General features: G+C 32.9%; 1 protein-coding gene across 5 annotated transcripts in view; it reads left to right on the top strand.

The window, feature by feature from the left end:
- Window positions 1–24,012, top strand: part of LOC118200014 (neuroligin-4, Y-linked-like) — a 986,473-nt gene extending 962,461 nt beyond the window's left edge. For 3 of the 5 annotated variants that reach the window (XM_085809618.1, XM_085809621.1, XM_085809620.1), the window contains exon 9: window positions 22,892–24,012. In XM_085809618.1, the coding sequence (XP_085665744.1) occupies window positions 22,892–22,973 (82 nt within the window). In that variant the 3' untranslated portion in view covers window positions 22,974–24,012. Of the gene's footprint in view, window positions 1–11,495; window positions 11,597–21,917; window positions 22,025–22,891 lie in introns of all 5 variants that reach the window. The other 2 variants (XR_015039134.1, XM_085809619.1) reach the window with 2 other exon arrangements.
- The last annotated feature ends 1,345 nt before the right edge of the window (window positions 24,013–25,357 follow it).

Here is a 25,357-nt window from a genome sequence, read left to right as displayed (position 1 = left end):
GTGCATAATATCTTGCAAAAATTGAAGTTTCTAGATTAAAATTAAACTAATTTTAACTGGTTACAAGGTTATAAATTTTCTAGGTAGATTGCCTGAAGTTTTAATATATGTCATATATAGATTTTAATATATGTCATATATAGATTTTAATATATGACATATATTAAAACTTCAGGCAATCTACCTAGAAAATTTATAACTACCACAATTAAATCCTATCAAATAAGACACCTTATTTTCTTCTCAGTTAATCAGAGGTGACAGGTGACAGCTGGGCCGGACACCCGGACGGCTTTCAAAGAATAATCGGGTATAGTCCGAGTCTCGCTCCATTCACAGCATAGCATAGCGACGTAGCGACGTAACATGTTTACAACATAAAATACCTAGCGTAACATTACCTACACGACAGGTGGACATTGCATGGCGACATAACATAGCTGAGCATAGACATGACATGGCATATCATTTCGACATGACATAGTATAGAATATAGTCATTGCATAGCGACATAACATATTTACAACTTTAAATACACAACGTAATGTAACCTACACCACAGGTGGACATAGTATAGCGACATAACATAGTTGAGTATAGATAAGACATAACATAGTATTGTAACATAGCATAGCACGGCATATGGATATAGCAGAGCGATATAACATATTGAGGTTACATATTTGCCGCATACAATTCACAGTGTGGCATGACCCACACGACAGGTGGACATTACATGACGACATATCATAGCGTAGAATAGACATAGCATGACACAGGATTGCGACATGATATGACATAGAATAGCATAAAGACATAACAACATTAAATACACAACATAACTTAACCTACACGAAAGGTGGAGATAGCGTAGCGACAAACCGTAGCATCTCATAGACATAACATGCCAATACGGGATTATAGTATTGCGATATAACATATTGACATTACATATTTTACAACATAAGATATACAGTGTCATATTACCTACACGACATACAGAACATAACCCTGCATATGAACATAGCATGGTGACATATATATTGACAAGTAATTAAAAAAAATAATAAAGAAATAAACAGCATAACATGATCTGCACAGCATTAAGAAATAGCATAGCGTAGACAAAAGCGATAGAACATAGCATAGCGATATAACACAGCATAGCATATACATAACTTTGCATAGCATTGCCAAATGACATAGCGTAGCACATGGACATAACTTAGCGACTTAACATGATGACATAACGTATTTACAACATAAAATATGCAGCGTTACACAACCTACACAAATTTGCATATTGTTATTAAACACTTCGCCATATGGCAATCCCTGCATGACGTATCGTACACTACAAATATATTTTAAATCATAACTTTCTGTTGTATAGTATTAACAACCTTACATGGCCTACACAACATTGCATACAAAAACAAGACATTTTGTGAATTATCATATAAAGACAACAGCAGCACGTCAAGCAGTACACATGGAGCGTTACCAGGCATATAAAAAATCGATTACTAGGCACTTCCAGGAAACGTTGATACGAAATGATTCAATATCTGTTAAGGAGGAACAAAAAATAATTCAACCTTTTCATATAAAGAAATAGCAAAAAATTAAATGTTTAATAAAGAAAATAAATATACCTAAGGGGGAAAGCTAAATTGAAGGCGACCATTCACGGTTCGAAATGATTTACCCTACTAATGAAGGTGGTCATCTTTGAAGGATGAGAAAGTTTTATACCTATACTGATTACTTACAGAGGTGTTCGTCTTAGTAAGCTGCTCCACTGTATATTATAAAAATTCAGTCAATAACTATAAAAATTTCGAATAAAATTTATCCACAAAATTAAATAATAGTTTTAAACTGCTTATAAGAAATGTCTAAACAGAAAGAATACTTTTCAAATCGACCACTCAGGATTTCACCATATCTTTTAAAAATTGCATGGGTGTGCTCATCTTCCATTTTAAATAAAACCTATGTTTACTTCTATTCTGAAAAACACTATTCGTGTTTGGAAGATACCAGTATTTCTGAGAAGAATTCACTGCAATTACATATTACTTCCGAAAAAAAGAAAGAATTGTGCTTAAATTTTCTGAGTATAATTTTAAATTTGAGTCTTCCAATGACTGATGTTAAAAACGAACTAGTTTCCGTTAATATTCCCGTGCTGAACTGGCCACCAGTGCCTGAGCGGTGAAGTCCCTGAACACTGGCATTTCGATCAGGCAAGCTACCTTGTTGTATGAGATTTTCGTGATTTTCCTAACGTATATCATAATATGTGTCATTTCCTGAGAAAGTACTCTACAAAGGCATTCCTCCTCATAAGCAGATAGCCCTAATGCGTTTTGGCATAATCCAATAAATTGAAATCCCGTATTGGCATATTATGTTACTGACTTTCTTCATAGCTAAGAAATCGACATCCAAATAATTAACTACATGCTATACATGAAAATGTTAACGACACTTTAAGAATAAACAGAAACAAAACAAGATATAATTTTCACTCAAAACAATATCAAAATAACAAACGTGAAAGAAATTAATAAAATAAGCAATTTCTATAGCGGTAACCTCATTCAGTTATTTATCTTCCTAAAGGGGGAAAAGGTTAAGTCACGTATTAAACGAAGTTTTTTTGCAAAAAGATAATCTATTTCTTTAAGATAACTTTTGGTAGTATTAGCAATGAATCTGAATTTAATAGGAGACTTATGAAATTTTGGTAGCGCATAGAGATTTGCAAATCTGTTATTATATTTCCGGGGATGTATCTTGAGTCTTTTATGTAGTGCGTTAAATTTATTGATAAGAATTTTAGTGCTGGCAGTAATTTTTTGGTAAGTGCAATTACTATTTAGTTCTTTTTGAAGAAATTTATACAAGCTTACTTGCTCTACCGGATATAATTCCACAGATTTCGACAATAATTAATACAGAAAAATGGCAACTTTTTCTTTCAAGCGTGCTTTTCAATAATTTTATTCAATTTAACAATAGCATCTTTAAACAAATTCAAGGAATTCCAATGGGAGGTAATTTTTCATGTGCTGTGTGTGAATTATTCCTTTTCACAAAAGAATTTACCTTTGTCCGTTCACTAAGTAAAGAAGAACATAAATTTTACCAACACATCTATCGTTACATTGATGATATCATTGCCTTTAACAACCACAACAAAATAGAAGCTGCTAATATCTACCCAACTTGCTTAAAACTAAATAATACAAATACGGTGCAAAATAATGTAGTCTACCTTGACTTAAATATTATTGATTACAATTTTATTAAAGTTTACGACAAGAGGAGAGAATTCACTTTTTCTACACTAAAGTTAACAACTGGAATTCTAATATTTTCAAAAGAATCATCATTAACACAATTTTTTCACAGCTACTTAGAATTAAAAGAATATGTAATACTACAGAACACTTACAAAGAGAAATACTTTACTTCGTCACAATTTTGAAAAATAACCAGATTCCTTATAAAATAATTAAAAATACTTTAAAAAAGCTGGCATTAGCCTTACCAATTTTTAGATAATTTGTTTTGGATAATGAAACTTTATACTTAAAGCCCAATGGGACGGTATAAAGTGGATGGCTGATTCAGATAATCTAATGTAAAAATTGTAAAAATGTACAGATTATTCTCGTCGCTACATTTTCTTTACTCCAAAGATTTTGGCACTATAATTTAATACTATTGTTTTAATAGTTTTGAATTACTTAGATGGCCAAATTCTACTATTATTAACAAATCGGGCCTTTTCATTTTTCATAGTAGCTTGAAGAATGACGACTTTTATTAACAAATGACTTTTTTCCATTTTACTCTTTCTTTAGTGGCCAAGATATGTAATCTTAGCTGAATTAGCCATTTTCACTTTTTTGAAGCAGTTTTGTTCTTCTAACAACTTGACTGACGCCATTTTGAGTTCTTTCCATGTCTTTTCGTCTCTCTCAAACCCTCTTTAGCAAAAGGGGGGATAAGAGTTCCCGCCAAAATTACAATCTAAGCGCTTTGGCCGATACGGAATGGCATTGTTGGTAGGACACGGAAGGGATTTGCGCCCTTTTCAAATCAATTTCGCGATCCAGAGGTCGGCACAGCCACAGGTCTGTTTTTTTAGTTTGTTTTGTTTTATGTTTTTCTTAAAATCTTTTTCTTGGTCCTAGTAAGACCCACGGCGTTTGTTTTCATGCGTGTTTAATTTCATATTAATTTGATTTCAGTACCATAATCTTTATAAAGGTTTTATTCTTCTTTAAGCTAGCAGGACCAGCCCGTACGTTATTGTAATTTTTGACTAATAGCAGACCGCTATTTATTTTATTTTGATTTTAATTTTGTATTGCATTTCTTACACCTTAATATATTTTTCTGCGGACGCGTCGGGAAAAAGGAACAGAGAATTGAAGCTCCAAAAAGATTTTTTCGGGATAATTCATATTTTTTTTAAAAAATTTTTCGTCAAACAAGAGCTTCATTGGTCTGTTTCGGCGAAACGCTTAATGGTATTTGGCCTAGTTCGACATTCAACTATTTTTCCCTTGAAAAGCCTGGTTGAGGGTCCGATTGCTCTAATTTACCATTTTCCGCTTTGTAATCTGTATAATTTTTGTAATTTTGCAATTTATGTTTCAATTATAATTTTTGCAATTTATGTTTTAATTATTTTTTAATTTTATTTTGTTTTAACATGTTCCGTTGATCTGTTTTTATATGTATTAACTTTTCACATGTCACAACGATGAGATTAGTTTTTTCGTGCATTCACATGTTTTCCAACATTTATTTTAAACAGTTTTTTCTTTTTTCCATGTTAATAATTTAAAAAAAAAATTTCTTCTTTGTTAATATTTTAGTAATACTGCGTTGAACTATTTCATGGAGCTACAGCTCCTGGTAACTTTTTAGCAAGCTCGCTACAATATGTCTTCCTATTATTTCATATTTTTGCAGCATTTTGCGCAAAAAATTTTTAAGACCAAATAGGTCTTACGTCACATTACTTGTTAGCTTTTCAATTTCTATTTCGATTATATATATATATACATCCTTATTTTAAATTCATCGCATATCTCATGTTTTCACTCTTACTTCAAAACACAAATAATCCATAAATTTCAGCAAATTTAATAACTTTATTTCCTTGCAGAATTTCTCTGGATCTTTTCAGTTATAGGATAACATGCGCAAAGCAACTTTCTGTAAACAAATATGTGCGCTAGTAATAAAATGCACTTTTGACAGCAGCTAATTCCGATGATGGTAAAATTTTTCCAAACGTAAGAAATGTATTACTTAAATTCATTTTTTCATTAAACAAAAAGCGAAATAGAATTACACATTATTGAAAACGTTTTATTGACATTTCGTATTCTAAAAACAAGAGCACTGCTATAAAAGAAAAGGAAGCAGTATCACACTGCATTTAACGGGGACCATCTTCGGCGCATAAATTTTTAAACGCAAAATATTTTAAGCATGTTATGCGGTAATCGTTTGCTTTATTTGATTATGGAAAAACACTCGAAGGGTATTTACATATGGGAAAGGATGTCTTCGCGGAGGACTTTCTAAGCGAAACAGGCTTCTGTACACGTTACACATGAAGAAAACACGAAAGTATCCATGCAGCTTGCCCATTCGCCCGGATTCGAACCCCGGACCAGACTGCCAGTGTTCGATTGGTGGGCTAGCTTGGATAACGTAAAAGATCGAAATGTCATAATAGGGGGGGGGGAATGTTAACCTGTATAATACGAAGTTATTGCATTTCAATAGCATAAAGTAACCTTCGCGATATTGTATTTCATTTTATTTAGGTCATGACAAAATACACGAGGACTGTATATTAATATAATGGTATAGTGTGACTCGGATTCAAACCACTGTGGACGGGCTCACCACATGGGGGTTTTCGTGAATTTACCTATGTGTAACACAGGTACAAGATAGTTTCCCTTAGAAATTCTTGCACGAAACTATACCCTCTTTAGACCGCTCTGTGTGCTTTGTCATAATCTGACAAACAAAACCAAACCTAATCCCAAGCGAGGACTCGTAGTCAGAGCACGTTTTCGTGAAGGACTTTTTAAATGAGATTGGTTTATATTCACGTTAAATACAGGCAGCAAAAGACCACGAAAACTGCCATACAGCCAGCCCATTCGTCGGGTTTAAACTCACTTTAAACTGCCAGTTCTCAACATTTTTTACTACTGGTCACTGCTGGCTTTTGTAGTATCTATGTAAAAAATCTTTACAAAGTAATTGCGAACACACAGTTATCGTTTCTAAGTTTGGTTTGGATTTATGTGATTACGGCAAAGCTTCGAGAGCTACCTGCCTAAGAGGAGGGATGCCTTCGTGGAGGACTTTGTTAGGGACTCTCGCTCATATACACCTTACACATGGGAAAAACCACAAAAACGCCTATGCAGTCAGTCCGTTCGCGGTATTCAAATCTCAAACCGAACTATCAGTGTTCAGCGACTTTAACTGCTCGACCGCTGGTGAGCCATAATTATTGAGACAAACGGATTAATTAACTTAGGAACTTAAAGAATAACTTTCATTCGTGGTACTGTTATCTAACGAAACTCTTTTAAGGTAATTAATTTATTTCGTTAGCTGATTGTGCTTCTGATTGTAATTTTTTGTGTGCAGTATATGTAACCCTTTCATACACTAACTGTTTTACTTAACTTAATCTCCATTAATTTTAAGCGATTTTATACCGGTAGATTTCTTTCCAAAAAAGTTCCAAGAAATGCGTACTTTTTTCCTTAGATTTTAAAGCTGTTTTGTATTTTAAATCTTAATAATAATTTTTTTAAAACAAATATTGCTAGAAATTCCTGCTCGAAAATATAAAATTTCATGTAAATTTATTATAGCTGCAGCTTTTGTGTATATTATATTTATGGATACATACCTGCGATTAATATTGAGAATACTGTTATGATTGATGTTATGATTAATACTGAAAATAAAGATTGAGCTAAAAACCAATTCGAACCCTTTTTTATGACAGGGTAACATACGCGAAAGAGTTTTCGATAGAAAGAAATAAACGAGTATGCTAACTTGATACATCAAACAGAAAATTTATTTTCGCCAACTCATTTTGGTTAGGATAAATAGTTTCTAGGCTTACGATTTTGGATTATGGTAAAGCACACAGGGGTTAGTTTCCTGAAAGAAGAGATTTTTGGAGGGAAACAGGGTGGTAATTCATTAATTCATGATACACTTGCGAAAAACCTCGAAACCTCCCATGCAGCCGCTAAGATTTACCGATGCTCAGCTATCTTACCGCTCGGGCGCTGTTGGGCTTTCTCAGATTACGAAATATGTATTTTGAGTTGTTTAGTTACATAACAGAAGACCAAAATAAAATGACAGGTGATAGGTGAGAGCAGGTCTGGACACATGGGTGGCGTGCATAGACTAATCGGGTATCGTCCGGATCACGCAACTATCTAAAGCTACACTCAAATCAAGACATTACATGGCCATACAAGAGCAAAGTATCAGACTTTTCTGCATGCGTTCCATAAAGTAGATTATACAAAATATAGGAAACAAATCTGAAGACACAAAACATTCCATATTAACTTTTTCTGGAATAGCATTATTTTAAATGGTCATTGTTAAAGAAATTATATAAACATTCTCCTACTTACATCGCCTGTTAACACATTGCTACACATAATCGTAATACTATACATTTTATAACATGCACTGCATTGATCAGTGCACTCTACATAAGGCCACATTTACAAAACACTTTGCTGCTACATATTATGCTGAACATTACTCTTGACAATTCAGCATAGGTTCTGAATAATGTAATTGACGCTATAAGATATAACTTGATTATATAAAACATACATTGATTATATAAAACTTGGTTATATAAAACATAGGTTTTGATAAAATAGGCTTAAATAAAGAGCAAAATTAAACATTACAAACAAATTACACAATTACACACATAAATACACTTTGGTTACTTTATGCTGTACTTAGTATAATGTACAAAATACAGATAACGGATTTGAGGACAAAGTACAGCACATACTAATTTTGATTAAATAACATTATGCTAAAATTTCACTGTTACATAAAGTTCGCTGTACTCTGAAAACATATCAAAAATAGCTTTTTAATTACACATTATCCTCGTGACATAGCACGTTAACACATTTCTGTATATAACATACTCAGCACACTATAATTATTATAATACATATCACACTGAACACTGTACTATATTTAAGGCACCTTACAAAACTCATTTCTACGCTGAATACACTATGAGTGTCAGCTACACGTTACATTTAACATTACTCTTGATTATATAACATAGAGACTGGTAATAACTCTTGATTATATACAACATAATTCTTACAGAGAGTTTAAACAAACTGTTAAATAACATTTGTTCATTGAAAGGGAAAAATTACAGAATGCAAAAACATGCAGTCGTTACGTATTGCTGTGAATATAACATACAAGCATATGTTGTGATATGTATAAGCAAGCTGTGAATGTGTAAGCCAGCATGTGATATGTGTAAGCAAGCATATGTATAAGCAAGCTGTGAATATAACAATATTAGCATTCTACAGCATTCTATACATGAAGCACAATACATTTCATATAGAATGTATTCATAATTGCTCTGCTCAATATCTTTCATCACGTTGTTCTTCATGCACTAGATGCATTATATACTGCCATTGCCATATACAATATACAGACATACATACAATTTATATTTTATGCTCTTGAATACCATTAAGTTGTATTACTACAACTGTAGTTAATATGCTCCTTGCGGCTTAAAGAATAACAGTACATGCTACGGGCGCTTACACATTTTACGAAGTACTATACACAATGTGCTATATAATACACTATTCCCAATACGCTGTACAATATTCTATTTATAATATGCTCATGCTTACATTATTACACCCATGCATTAATGTACTCATTATAAATATACATAACTGAACCATTTACATTTGTTTTTGCGTGTTCTCAGCCTAATGTTACTTTGCGCACTGACTCAAGATGGACTTCTTACAAAAGCCACTGGAAACTAGTTGTACGTTAATGCTCTAAATCTCTACAAATTGAAGACAATAAGACAATACACTGTTATTGTAATAAATCCAGTCCTAGTGTTTCAGGCCGACCAGCGGCCGAGCGGTAAAGTCGCTGAACACTGGTAGTTCGGTCCGAGGTTCGAATCCCGCGAACGGGCTGGCTGCATGGGTGTTTTCGTGGTTTTCCCCATGTGTAACGTGTATACGAGCCAGTTTCCCTTAGCAAGTCCTCCACGAAGGCATCCCTCCCCTTAGGCAGATAGCCCTAGTGTGCTATGCCATAATTAAATACACAATACACACACCACCTAGTGTCTCAAGTTTGTTCGACCGATAAGGAGTGCTGCTGCATATACACTGACTACCAATAAGTATTTGGACACCTGTGATAGAAACGAAAAACTAACTTCATTCAAAGTCAATAGTTGGTAGAGCTACATGAGAGGTAATTACAGCGTGAACCCTCCAGGGCATACTTTCCACAAGTCTTTGTATGATAGCTAGTGGTATTTTCTTCCACTCGGCTTGGAGAAGACATAGAAGTTCCTTCACCGATTTTGCACGGGTAGTGCACCCCTGAATTCGATGATGCAACTCGTCCCAGAGGTTCTCGATAGGGTTCAGGTCTGGACTCTGGGGAGGCCAGTCCATTCGATGAACTCCATTGGCACCACACCAAGCCTTGGTTAACGTCGAAACATGACAACTGGCATTGTCGTCCTGAAAGTAACAGGGATCCAACCCGTAAAACTGCCACAACGTAGGAAGCACATTGCAATCCCAAATAGTGCAGTAGGCATCGGAGTTGAGCTTACCATGAATGGGGACCAAGGGTCCCAGCCCATACCAGGAGAAACACCTCCAGACCATAATTCCACCTTCGCCGAACTTGACTGTTGGCACAATGCATTCTGGCAGGAGACGTTCTCCAGGTAGACGCCAGACCCAGACCCTGCCATCCGAACGGTAAAGAGTGAACCTTGATTCGTCATTCCAAAGAACCCGTTTCCACTGATCTACGGTCCAATTTCGATATGCTTTGCACCGAGCAGCGCGGTTGGACTTTGTGATCAAAGGCTTATGGGCACCAGCACGACCATGAAAACCAAGCAGATGTGCTTCCTTGCGGATGGTATTCATTGAAACAATACTCCCGGATGCCTGTTGAAACTCCTCGCGGATGAGGCCTATTGCTTGGGTGCGGTTCTTCCGAATTTCCCTGAACAGCGCTAGTCGGTCTCTATCTCCCAGTTTCGCTGGTCTGCCGACTCGGGGCACATTCCGACAATCACCGCTCACCTTCCACTTCTTAATCACATAGACCACTGTCGACATTGGGTACTTCAGATCGTTAGATATGTCCTTTAAGGATCGGCCACATTTGTGATACCCGATAATTATACCTTTCTCGAAATCAGAGAGCTCCGAACTGCGAGGCATCTTGCATGCGACTAAAGCCGATGCTGTTTCTTACACGATATATACCGGCGGAGTCCGTGGCGTACCTTGGGACCGCAGATATCGTCATTTGCATAGGTGTCCAAATACTTATTGTAGTCAGTGTATTTTTGCAGAAGAAATCATTTTACTTGAGTTGGCGTATAACGTAAAATAATCACAGATTATTATTATTTTTTTTTACAGTTTTTAAAATATTCATGAACTATCTGTTTTGGAAGAATCCCTTCTTGGGAAATTTTCAAAATAAAATTGGTTTGAATTCGCATTACATATGGGGAATATTTTAAAAGCACCAAACCGCTAATCGGTTTGCTTGCCAGCAAAATATCCAGGACAAACATCAAGCAGTCTTATTCACTCAACTATAGTGAACTTAAATTATTCTTTGTATATTATTATTAGTAATTAGTATTAAAATAATAAAAATATTTATTCTAATAAAAACTGTTGTTTAATAATACACACATGTAAGGCAGTTTCTTTGGTTAGCGATTTGATGTGAATACATAATGCTGCAATGAAACAAGACAATTTTTTAGAACTTAATGCATCAAAAATTGAATACTGGGATTCCTAGAAAAGAAAATATCCTCAAAAATATATTTCACAAAAAATAATTAATTATTCATATTCTTATAATGATTTATAAATAATTAATAATCTTATAATTGTTAAATAAAATGCTTACTTATTTTTTACAAAATGTGCAGTAATACCCTTTATTTACAAAAATGCCATATTGAAAAATTATATTGTAAGCTAATTAATAACAACATTGCATTGTTTCTTATTAAATATGTGTCATCTTTCTCTTATAACTTTCTGTTATACTACCCCATAACTTTCTGTTATAGGCTAATGTTTTTAATCTTATTTCAGACAAAGTGTACTGGTGTTTCAAGGACAGGAAGGCAAGAATTTTAAAATTCAGTCAATAAATTCATGATCAACTGAAAATTCATAAAGAAAATCTGATTCAGGTTAAATTTCCTTTCAGAATATCTTGAGTGTATATTAAAAAAAAAGTTAAATATAAATTTGACATTGATATTAGCACACGTTTCAGCCCTCAAATAACTTCTAAATGTTTTGTTTATTGCTCTTAAGAACAGATCAGGTGTTTAAACGTAATACCATAATGTTTGTATTAAAAATGTCTCGAAATTATTGCTTAAGAAGACGCAGAAGCAAAGGCTTTATCATTATTTATTTATACCAAATTCAAATTTAATTTCTTTGAGATCGAGATGATGTTTTAAACAATTGTTTAGGCTATATCATGAAATCACCTAAATTTTTGTTTTCATAAGTCAGATATGAAACCCATCATTTTTCAAATCAGCAATTCCACGTATAACCATAAAAAACGTTATTTCCGCCCCTGAAATTAAGATATTTAGTTACCAACTTTTATGTCGCTGAATATTTAACTTTACTTTAAAAGACCATATTTATATATATTTTTAGGTATATATTGTTCATTCAAAAAACGAAATTTTTAAAGAAAATAACATCCGTTTTAAAAACGATGCAAATTTCAGCATTAAATATGCCTGAAATGTTAAAATTTTGAAATCTCCTTAATATTTAACTAGTTTCTTTAAAGACCAAGTTTAAAAGTCACGTCAAGTTAAGTTGATTAAATATGGCAGAAATAATAAAACGGATGTTTTCCATAATAATTATTCAAATATTATGCTAAATATTTTAAATTAAAGGTAATATTTAAGTAAAAAGAAATTATTTAAAATAATTATTGCCTGCACGAAAAGGAAGAATATAGAAACATGTTGAAAGATTTTTAATTTATGATAAAAACATAGAAAATCAGAAGTAATATCAAAAACAATCAAACTATAAATATTGCTTTTCAGATGTTTCGGCTATCTCACAGAAGGAATGAAAATTGTACCAGATATTTACGGATTTTATTACTAGCAGTTTAACCAATCTGTATTGAAATTCAGGTGGTAATCAATGACGCAGAGATTTAGGTAAATTAGGTTAAACAGGCAAAATAATTTTAAAATAACCGGGTAAATTTTAAAACCAAGTTGTTTCAAAATAAGAATCTTTTAGGAAAGAAACTTTTAAGAAAGGATTTGCACCTGTACCTTGCGGCATTCGGATGGTCACTACGGTAAAGCTAGTCATTTGCAACTTTCTTGATAGCTCACATCTACGGGTACTAATATTTATGGCAGTAATCCATCTCACTTATAGTCGGAACTACTGATGTAAAATTCTGGGAGGAGAAAGAAATAACAAAGGGAATAACAGTCGGCATTTTTCATAGGTTTAGGATAATTTTCACGGCATTTTACGGTAAGCTAGGTCCGAAATTAGTGACAGTTTTAAAGGTATTTGTAGCATGGAGGTAGAAAAGCAAGGAGTGGCCAACCGGCACTAGAAGTGAAGCACTGCTTTGAAGCTTCGGTCACCAGATGGGGTGTTCTTTGCTTACATTCAGAAGCTCGCTTGACAGGGTTTTGCTAGTATTTCGACACACGACAGTTCCATACAAATCGAAAAAGGGACACTTTCGCATGAAAGAAACATTCTTTGAGATGGATAATAGCAATTTGTATAGTTTAGTGACATTTACGCAAATATCACATCTTGGTTATTTTTCGATAACTAACAACAGCGATTTTGATTATGAATTTGTTTTAAAAATTTCTAAGCTGTTGAACTACAAAAATATAGATTTTAAGAAAAATGTTATGCTTAAGGGATGAAAAATACCTTACGGTGCATTTAAAATTGTATAAGTCTTTCGATATTCTTGATAGAGTATTCGCTACTTTTATTTTATTTTCCAAACGGCAAAATGTTTTAAATAAAACAATTTTTTTCACGTCCATATATTATTGTAACATGTACCTTTCAAAATTTTTTAGAGGAGAGGCTTTACTGCTGCTCATTTTAAACTCATCGTTTTAATTTTATATATCTGAAAAATAATCACTTTGGGCTTACACGTTTTACTTATTTGGGTTAATTAAAAATAAAATTACCATCAAATGCTGCAATCCTCGTCAAAATTAATAAATATACACACAGATAGGCCAATAAGTTAGCTTTCCCTTGATTTGGAACCACACATTTGTGTAAAATTATGTACAGTTTTACACAAATGTGTGGAACAGAAGAGGGATATATTTGCGAATTTGGCGGAAGTAATATGTGCGGTCAAGATGATGTGACCATGTGAACGTGCTACATCATCAAGACAGTTTATTAAGAATTTGAAAATAGGGTAATCGACGGAGGTGAAAATAAATATATAATAACCTTAATATTGAATTGTAGACATAAATTGAAATTCTGTTGACGAATACGTTATAAAACTATTTAAGCAAGAATTGTTCGTATTGGAAAGCAATCTGTTAAAAGGTATTGTAAAACAAATGCTATGAGATGCGCACTTAAGAACGTAATAAAGAGTTTTGGAATATGTATTGTTGAAATGAAAGGTAAAAAAAATCTGAGAAGTGTAATTAAAAGAATTATTCCCTTACATTTTATAATAACTCAGTTACAAATTTTAAATAATACTTTAAAAAAAACTTATTTTATTCCCTTTCAGAAATGTTCAGAGAAAGTCAAGTACTATTTAAAGTGTTTCGCTAATTCCTAATAATTCTCTAATTTAAAATGAACTGAATAGAGCATTAATTATAAATTGACTTACATTTTTCGATTTAAAAGATGCTTCAGAAGCCAAAAAATCATGTCACATTTAAGAAAGTATTTTAGGAAGAAGCTCTATAAATAGAAAAGAAATAATGCATAATTTTAATATTAATAATACAATAAACTTTGATCTTAATTTTTGTACCTTAACCGAATAAAATCGAATTACCCTAATTTTTTCTAATGTAATTAACGAAAACTTGTGAAAATATTTCATTCAAATTAAACCATTTCGAGAAAACTGTCCTGTAAAAGTATAGCATTTAATTCCGTTCAGAATGAAATGTTGTTTAAAAATATGTTGTTTTCATATACTTAGGACTCTGAAGTGTTGTAGAAAAAGAAAATATATACATTTATATGTATATTATATGTATGGTAAATGACCCAATGTTTTGGTCACCACGTAGGGATCGCCAGTGCTTCAGAGCAGGGTACAGGAGAAACTTGTTTAGGGCTACTCCATCTTACTTCCTACCTCCATGATTTGTAGAAAATAACTCGTCAGGCTAAGGATTAAAAACCGAATTGTAAGGTTCAAGTCTAATTTTGCTATAATTTATTTCTATTCTGCACCAAACAAGTAAAATACAAATGCTGCACCAATTCCATTGTCATAACCCGAACCGTCAGCAAAACCTCCGTAAGTAATAAAATCAACATTTTGGGAACGTAATTTGAATTTATCATAACAAAACGAATAAAATATTGAGAGGGGCAGCATTTCGGCCAATACGCAAACGACTTCCGTCGAGACTGTTTTAAACATTTGGTCAGAAGCAGGAGCCAGGGTCGTTGTATTGTATTTAATTTATTTCTGATTCGTTACAGGTGCGTTGCCCTAGATCTCAAACCCCAACACCATATAATGTAATGATAGTGATAACTGTTTTGTAAATTAATCTAATAATATTATTTTTCAGTGCTAATGATTCAGCTGAGAAATTTCTTTTATAGTACCACAGAAAAAAGTTTTTATAAATATTATTAAAATGTTCTTCAAAATTCAGTTTACAATCGGAAAAGTCACCGAGATATTTAAAGATTTTAACATATTTAATTCTAATACCTTCATATTTTAATTCTGGTGGTTTAGCTGTTTTCTTCCACACTTTGGGTAAACAAGAAATTAGTTTATTGTAAGTTTAACCTCATCTTTTCTTTTCCAATCCATATTCTTTCATCTTCTACAGCAAATGAAAGCATCTTCTCTAATTTCGCAAAAGTGTTTCCACGAAATTACGTATAAAATGTCATCAGCATAACATAACATTTTTGCACCATTTAGACACTCTTTAGCAATCCATATATTACGGTGTTCCAGAGTAGTGGAGCAATGCAGAAACTCCGTGAACAATCTTTGTAAACCATTTTTTCAATATAAATATCCTTTTTTAAATATGTAATTTTCCTTTCGTTAACATAGAAAAATTAAAATCATTAAGAATTTTTAATCAAATTAAAATCATTAAGAATTTTTAATCAAATTAAAATCATTAAGAATTAAATTCATTAAGAAAAATTCTATAAACATTTTTGGGTATCGTCAAATCTCTGAGGGTGGAGAGCAAGGATGTCCATTTAATAGAATCAAAGGCTGTCGAGACATCGAAGGAAACCATAGGTACATGGAATTCAGATTTTTGTGAGCTAATAATATACACTTAAAAAAGAGCATTTTCACTAGAGCGGCCTGGTGTAAATCCGTATTGTTTCGTAGATACAAAATCCTTCTTTGATAAAAAGTAGTCCAGTCTATTTGTAAGTAACTTATCCAAAACTTTTCCACAAAATTTTAACGAAGATATAGTTCCGGTTGCCCTACTAACCTTTAGAATGTACAAAACTCTAGAAACTTTCCACACTTTAGGAAAATTACAAAAATCGAAATATTTACTATATAATAACTCAAAGAAATCGCAATATTTCTCAAATAAAATTTTTACCATATTGGCCGTGATCCTGGGGCACCATGTTATGCAATTTCTTAAACACGGTGCTAGGTTCCGCCAAATTAAACGGCAGATTACCTGAAGCGCATCAATCATTCTGCGACAAATCCACACCCAAAAACCAATCTTCAACAGAGCTACAGTCAAAGTTCCTATTAAAATAGCGCTTTCTATACTCAAAATTATTCGCATCAGTTAATACATTTTACTCTCATAAACCTTTCCGAGACACGTGTTTTACCACTAGTCGCACGAAGAAATCATCCATAATATTTTGCACTCTCAGCAAAGAATCCCATTTTACTCTGGCGTTTTACTATATTTATCAATTTCTTATTATGTATCTATTTCTTTTTTATATAGGACCTTCCTTTTTATATAAAATTTTCATCAATATTTTTAATCTGATACTGTTTTCTAAACGCGCGAATCCGTCCTTTTAATCTCTGCAATTCCGGTGCCCAACATAAAATACCATTCTTAGCTTTCCTCTATTTCCCAGGAACCTATTGGCTCTACCAACTATTATATTTTTCGATTTAACAAGAAAGCCATCAATCTAATTTTTCTATACAATATTTATTAGTTCCTTTCTCCTTTCTCAAATTCTTCATTTTCCCTAAACCTTTAACGTACCTTTCGAATGCTTGTATATCACGTGAAAATCTAATTTCTTCATCATATTCGACACATGTTTCACTCAAATTAAAAGAAATGTATTTATGATCCCTCATTGACTCCTCTTGTTCAATAACTAATTGCACAGACATTGAGGGCCTGCCAGAAGACCCTAAAATTAAATCTAACTATCCCCATCTTCAGAAATAAAAGTAGGCAACGAGTTGGAGTCATTTATAGAGAATCAAATTATTCCATAAAATGAAATCAAATGTTAAAATTCCCCTTAGGTTAATACTCCCCGCTCCCCGGTATAAATACTTAGAGTTAAAATCTTCCAATTCAAGAAAATGATTATAACATTTAACAAAATCTCCCAATTTCATTAAATTTTCAAACAAATCCTCCACTGGAGAGAAATATATAGAAAAACTTCCCATAAATTCATTCTCGACGGAAACTGAAAGTGAAACAATTGTACCTGAAATCAAATCTGCCGTAAATCTAATATTTTCATTGGCAAGCACAACAGCATATCTATCTCCATTCATCATTACCTCTCTAACGCTTTTTCAAATAGACAAATTTATTTTTCATATGATTTGTTTCCTGTACAGTTAACACATCATAAATCTCGCCCAATAATTTCTCTATATTTGGCAGCTGGCATGCCGCAGCTGAACAGTGATTAAGATTAATATTTAATACCTTCATGCGAATAAAACACAAATTCAAATAATACAATAGACATATTTACAAAATTTAAAATCCGAAAGAGGAAATACCATAAAAATACTAAAAAGAATAGAAGCCACGGAGGGAAAACGTTTCTCATGTTCAGAAATGAGATTCTGAATTACACCTCTACCTTTTCGAAAAGAACTGCCATGAAAAGGACGGAAAACATTTTCCATTTTCATCATCGTTTCCATCCAAACTGGTGATGGTACAGTTAATCCTTCTTTAGATAATAAAAATATCCAATTTGAATTTTTTGATATTTCACCCAAAGTAGGATCTTTATCTTTCACACGATATGCAACATAACCTGCCACATAAGCTAGCGATTCTTGTTCATATGCAGATATATCTTTCGTTGAATCATAAATTTCGGTTTCCCAAGGAAGTGACGTACATTCATCATAGATGTCTTCGTAATTAATTAAATCATCTTCGTATAAGGAAGACTCAAACATTTGTGCTTTTTCATTTGAAGAAAAAGCTATTTCTAACAGCTCTTTTGTCAAATATGCTTCAACTTTCTTCACATCTTCACAGTCATTAGCATTTGTCTTTAACGACAATTTAGGCAATTTGTTTGCCAATAGCAACCTTTTTCAGGCGAATTACTACGTCTGATGGAGATGGATGGTCATTAACCCCGAATCTGGCTGAACAAGCTTTCTAATACATCTTGTGTCAGTCTTGATGTTAAAATATATTTCACATTTATAGATTTTACGTCGTTAAATAAACCGAAAAGCGAATTTATTGATATGATAATACATTTCTGAAAAGGTAGCATTGTCTTCTTTCCGCATACTCTGAGATCAAAAATCATTTGCTTAATCTCATTTAATTTTTCTTTCTGTACTTCATAATAGCTTTCTAGGCCGAAAGCAGCTTTTAAAGGCTTATTGCTAGGGGGTTAATGGTACACCACTATTCATAATGTCAAAAAAATCATCAACCATTGAAAAAAAATTACTTGTTACAGCATTACCAGTCAAATGCATAATTGCTTTAGCCGTTGTGGAGGAAAATAATGCTTTTGCTGGTGCTACTTTCTGTCTCTCGTTCCCTTTTACAGATAAAAATTGTGGTTTCAGTTTATAGCACAGTTTAATTTCTCCGATATCTTTATTGAGTACTTCATATATAACGTCTTTGTTTATAATTGTACCATTTCCGAGAATAAAACCTTTATCAAGAAAATGGTTTCTCAAAAGCTTTATGCAATGCGGCATATCAGCGAAAACCCATATTTTGGTGCTGAACTTGGGACTGTAAAAGAAAGGTTCAATTGTTGAAATTTGTAATTCTTTCCAAAGGGTCTGACTGCCTCCCATGTCAGATACAATTGCTTTGACTCTAAGCCCAGACGATTCAAGTGCAAACAAAATGGAAGACAGAAGATTTTCCTTCATTTGACGATTAAAATCAAAATAAATGGGTTGTTTCCATTGCGAAATGAGTCCTCGAACCAATACAAATTGAGTCGTTTTAAAAGGACCTAATATCTGATCTAATTTTGAATCATAACAGAGTCTTGAATATATATCAATTTCATCGAAACTTAATACTCATAATCTTTCTTCGTCAGTTGCATTTTGGAACGTTTTTTTTTTTTTATCAATAACAGTACATCATTTAAAATGCCAGGAATGCAACTGAATCTTGAGCACCATCTTTTCAGTGTACTTGCACTTGGAAGCGGAATACCCATTTTTTCTTTCCAGAAGTAGTATGAATTTACGGATAACGATCTGATTACTATGCTTTTTGAAATGTCGTCTGGAGACCATTTAATTCGCTTTTTTTTCATTAATGCATTTATTTCAGTTTCGGTAAATATGTTTTGAATATACGTTTTCCTTTTTCTTAGTTTTTCATTTTCTTGATTCACTTTTTTAATTTCTTTCCTCAGTTTCTGAACTTTATCTAATATTAGTTTTCTATTCCTTTTAAATCTTTTTCTTTGCTGGGAGATAGTTTTTAAATGCTGCTTTCTCTCAGTCTGTAAAACAGAAACCTTATTCTCAAGAGCTGATAGCTTTGTGATTAAATTATTCACATTTTTCTGGAGGTTGGAACAGTTACACCATTGCTGGGTAATATTATTTTCAGTGAACTCCTCATAGCTATTGTTGTTATCAATTTGAAGTTCCAGACATGCCTTCTTAGGACTTAAATTCTGAATTCTTTCAAATGCACTTTGTAAATTTTTTTCTTTTTTGTTGCCTTTGCTGCCGTGGTGTATTCTGATAAATAACCAAGTCAGGAATACAAGCAGCTGGTATAGCAGTTGACTTCAGTATCTTTTTTGTCGGTAATCCTAACAACATATTTTTCATATCATCCTCATAATCAGATTCAGTGAAGTAATTGCTGCATATTCGAGCACTTCTTGTGTTAACAATATCCGCTCTTCGACACCTATGCAACCATTCTTTCGTTAACTGAATATTTTTGTACGGAAATCTATGAAATACCACGTTAGTTTCTTTCGTATTATGATACGTATTGCTACAGGTAGCAACGGCACACGATACCATTTTTTTCAATAATTTATCATTACAAGAACTTTCTAAATACAAAATCCCTTTAAAAGTATCATCAGTTATAACTTTCAAGTAAAAAAAAAAATAAAAATAAAAATAATAATAAAAAAAAAAAAATAAAAACTCTTTCTCTGAAACTAACAGGGCTAAAGAAAGAGAATCCAAGAACTAAAGATTCAATCTTTCCACTTGATGCTCTGGTCAGTCGACGACGGGACGAACCCAGTGACGTCATATAACATCCGGTATGCTCCCCAAGAGGGGTTCGTGTCGGCATCGTTATTCTCAAAGGGATGACCCAGCCCTTCTCTTTCTTTAGCCCTAGGTTTGGTCGCCGCCGTACCTTTTACCATCTCACATGACCTCAGCGAATTATCGGATCATTCTTGAGCACGTTTTTCCGTGGCTTACTTGATGTAAGCATATTTGATGTAAGTGGGCTGGTTTTTGGCCTCCACGTTCACCTGATTTACGGAGCCTTGATTTTATTTGTGAGAATCCCCCAAAGCTATAATTTATCACGATCCTCTGAAGTCTGAAATGGATGCTGTGGCAAGACACGTCTGCGCTGCTTGCTATAATCAAAGAAACTCCTGGTGTGTTCAACCATGTCCGGCAATCAATGTTCCGTCGGTTTCAAGCATGCTTTACGTCTGATCGGGCAAACTTCAGGCATCTCTTGTAACATTAGAGCTGTATTCCTCTCATATGCCATTTGTACACATGATGTCCAATAATTTTTTTAAATTAATCACTGTCTAGTGTCCTTTCCGATTTACCTTTGATCCCACTTTTCCCTGAAGTTTTCTGTCATGGGTTGCTATGCAATCCATATGATGTGCCCTACCTGCTCTAAAATGTATCGCTTTATTTTTAAGATACCCTGTATATGCATTCCGTTTGGTCATGATTCAATCGAATTAATTTTCTCCTTCTTTAGGCATCTTAAAAAAGAAAGAGCTAAAGTACCGCGTTTTCTGAAATACAAAGTTTTTATAACATATCCAGTAATGACGTCCGTACGTATGATGAAACGTTTATATGAAGAAAATATCGTGTTATAATGTTCGAAAATTTTGGAAGAATTCGTGGATCATTATACATCTTTATAAACACAAATGTGAAGCCTTCATTTAATTTACATAAGCGACACATTTCTTAATAATATGAAATGCAGAAAATAATTGTTGTTTTATGCATAACTAAACTATTTTGGTTCTGCTTGTGGTAATTTACGCAGACAGGCGAACTGGCATTATAATCTTTTGTTATGATTTCCCTAGTATGTATAGATGATCATTGTCTAAAGGTTCATATTATTTACAAGCAAGAAATTAAAGATTACATTACTTAGGAATTGACTCTGAAATGCAATAATTGAACTTTTGAAAGTTTTAGAAAACCTACATATATCGTTCTGCTTTCGTCTTTCGTAATTCCGTTCTTATGCAGTAAAAGCATTTCAGGTTTTCCGAAAGTGATGTTTACATTTCCTGATTTTTGTCACTTTGCAAGTTATATCATAATTTGTAACACTGGTGTCTTTATAAATTAAATAAAACGGGTCAGTTCGTCTGGTTTATCTTTTTTAATTGCAAGTATAAAAACGAAATTACGACGATAAAAAAGAAATTATATATGGAAAAATGTGAAAAATACCCTTACTTACAAAGCAAAACTCTTGATCATTTCGTATATTGGCTATTTCTTCTTTTTGATTTCCCACCTAATTTGGGTATCAATATTTGAAACAGGTGATGTGATATTTGGAAAACACTACCACAATACACCAGCAACGTACAAGTTAGAATGACGCTGCTTCTAATTCCTGTGGTTTTAAGGATAAGCCATCAAAGTGCTGGTAAGGAAAGTTCTTGTTCGATTTCAGTCTGAAAGCAAGGAATTTTTTTTTTCCGGTTCAAGGTATTTTTAATGTTCAAAACTTTATCCAAAAAAGGAAGTGTTCATCCATGATAAAAAAGTGGCATTTAGAATAAGGTACCTAAGTAATTAAAAATTCTTTTAGGCGATAAGGTATTAATTTTAATATCATCATGAGCTAAATAAATACGAAAATGTTATTTGTGCAACATAAAGTATAAACATTTGCTTAATATTCCAAGAAAAAATAGCAATAAAGTTCTATGTACTGTGACTGGAATCAAATATAATATGGATTATTTCCCATCAATGTAATTTAACTGTAGAACCTACTTAAATTTGAGGTAGAAATATTAAATATGATAACAAAATTTAACTTGATTTATAGTGCAAAAATTAATTAATAATTCAAATAAACATATCAGAAGAAAAATTGGTCAGACACTTACTTGACTGTAAGGCACTAAGTTGCTGATAATCTGAGTTTTGATTCTGAGAACTCATTCTGATGATTAAATTCGATACTCACTGCTTTTAATGTTAAATCTAAAGTCTTTTGGATTTTGGCTTATATACAATATATTATCTTGTTATTAATGCCTTGTTCTAAATATGAGTGTATGTCTGCTAATGTTTAACACCTGTATATTTTTTAAATTTTAGCATTGCAGTTCTGTTGAAATGAAATGATATTATCGAAACAAATGAATTATTAAAAAATATGCTGCAATAAATAATTTTTTTTCGTTATTAAACCAAGAATTACAGCAGTCTTATTACAACATTTGTGATTCGTTGCATTTAGAATTAATATAGCTCTAAGTTTTGCAAATATTTTGTCTTTTAGGGCAGGATCCTGTCATCCTACTAAAGTACGCTGGGCTCCTGATGTTGGTTGCGAAGGTGACAGAGATGCTGTTTGGCTCTGATGGTAACTTATTACTTCTCCGAATCCACTCGCAAGTCTTGGAGATTGATTGTGCCAAAACATGTTTCAAAATTTATTTGTGTCTCCTTCTTTATGACTACAAAATCAGAAACACTACTGAGGAACAATGTCTATGAAATGCGTGTCTTAGCTCTGAATTTTCATAAATACAAGGCTGGTAAATTAATTCTCTCAAGGCTGATTGCGTAAAATTAATAGAACGACCATCCTATACTAAGTAACTGGAATTCGGTGAAGTGATAATGTAGACCTACTGATTGCAGTAACTGAACAACGTTTCCACTTACCATTGGTTACAAATAATAAACTTGAGTTTCAGGAAGTGGGAACACATTAGTATTACCTTTAATGTTATTATCTATGTATATTCGTGCATATTAAAAAATACTGTGTTTTGTACTCAAAGAAAAGCCGGTTTTCACGACTAATTCATTTCTTTCTCAAACGCCTTTTGATATGACGGCATTTTTTATTATATCCATAATAAACACTCAAGAGATTCTGAATACTATTTCATTAAAGTTATGAAATCAACGTTTGGAAATCCCGCTGTTTCCTGACAGAGGACTCCAATGTACAGTTGCTTTCGCTTATAAAAGGAACCAGATGCGAAGAAGAAATATGTTATTTACTGGTTTTACATAGGAAGGATTTTGGTAGCTCAACTATTGAAATATCACAGAATATTAAACATTTCCTTTAACCACAATATTTTCTTCGATATTGATATAATGTATGTCTGGACAGTATATAATGAATGTGAATGTATTTACATCGTTTTAAATATGGAATATAAGTCATGCGTCATTCTAGAACTGAAAGAAAAATTTGCACTAACCAACTAGTGATTGTGCCAACAAAACTCACTGTTATTTTAACTTTGGATAATATAAGCGGTATATTTAGCTTATTATGTGAAATTACTTACCAAGCATTGTAATGGATGTTAAAGTATTCACTTCACTTATTTCTTTTGATGTACAAACAATCACGTAATTAAAAGGCTCAATGACTTCGCATGTTTGATCCTTTATTTCCTTATCTATCTATCTATTTATGTACAGTATATATTCCTGAACTCTTAGATATTCTTCAGGATAAAATTCGTCTGGGAAAAAACATCATAAAATTGTGGAAATTTAGGTATGTGTCTGGAAATTATAATATATTTAGAGCATCGTATAATATATTTAGAGCAATAGTGTCAAAATAATTTTCTTTAATTACTTCAGAATTCTTATATTTCAATTATTGTCTTCAATATTATTTGAAATAGCAGTCGTTTAGAGTAGTATTAAATATCAAGTTAGAGATAAGTTTAACAAGAAGCTGAAAAAACATTTCCAAAGATTCTTTACAAGAAAATAATAATTTCTTACTTTATGAAGCGTCTTTTGATACGATGAACTTTTTATTATGTTGTTTGCGTACGGGCTGTAACAGGTTGAACGCACACAGATCCAATGTAAGGTTAGTAAAATTAATTTTTATCAAATAAAATACTTCAAAGTTCTGAAATTTTCCGCAGAAATAGTCGTACAGATGTTCACAGTATCACAAAGTACAATCAGTAGTTCTACTTTTAAACTACTAAGAACGTTCAACACAACGCAGTATAAAACGCACTTAAAGACTTGGAGATATCTCAGCTCAAGCTGAACTGACAGCTCGCTACAACAATAACTGAGAGCAATGTCTCTGGCCTTATATCGTTTTCAACTGACCGCCGAGATATTTCTATCACCTTTTTGGTTCTCTAAATTACTGCAAAGTAATATGAGGGTCAAATTACGGTTGCAGCTAATATAGTGATCAGTTACATTTATTCAGTTACAATACCTATTACGGTCATACAAGAACAGGACCAAAATGACCACGTTTGGCGACTTTTGGGGATTTCTCGCGAAATTTGGCCACGAAATAAGTCATCAAAAACGTTGTAAGCTTGGCGATATCTCCCCAAATTACCGAGATACCCATTTACTCAATTTTAAGTGCACTTGCTTCTGTATTCTTACTTTTCCGGCATAGTTTGCCTCTTTTAGATTTTTGTTATGTTACATTATACAGAAAAATAAAACAATTTCACATATAATTACACTAAAATCATCTACCTATATACAAAATCTGTAAGCATTGCTTCCTTCCCAAGGTCTGCACGTATCTATATACAAAATCTGTAAGCATTGCTCCCTTCCCAAAGTCTGCACGTCCCGGCAGGACGATCTGTGGAGAGGACGCCATATTTACAACTAAGGCAAATCAGTGAAACGCCAAGTCAATAAGTTCAGTATATAACAAATCAAATAGTTAAATTAATAACTGAGTGCATAAACTTACAAATTTAAAAACAAATAAGACCAT

The sequence above is a fragment of the Stegodyphus dumicola genome, chromosome X2 (genome assembly GCF_044657685.1).
Source record: "Stegodyphus dumicola isolate Sdum_Otavi_A_Nest chromosome X2, ASM4465768v1".
NCBI lineage: Eukaryota > Metazoa > Arthropoda > Arachnida > Araneae > Eresidae > Stegodyphus > Stegodyphus dumicola.
The sequence above is the reverse complement of the archived record's forward strand: the minus strand, read 5'-3'. Positions and strand labels throughout refer to the sequence as shown.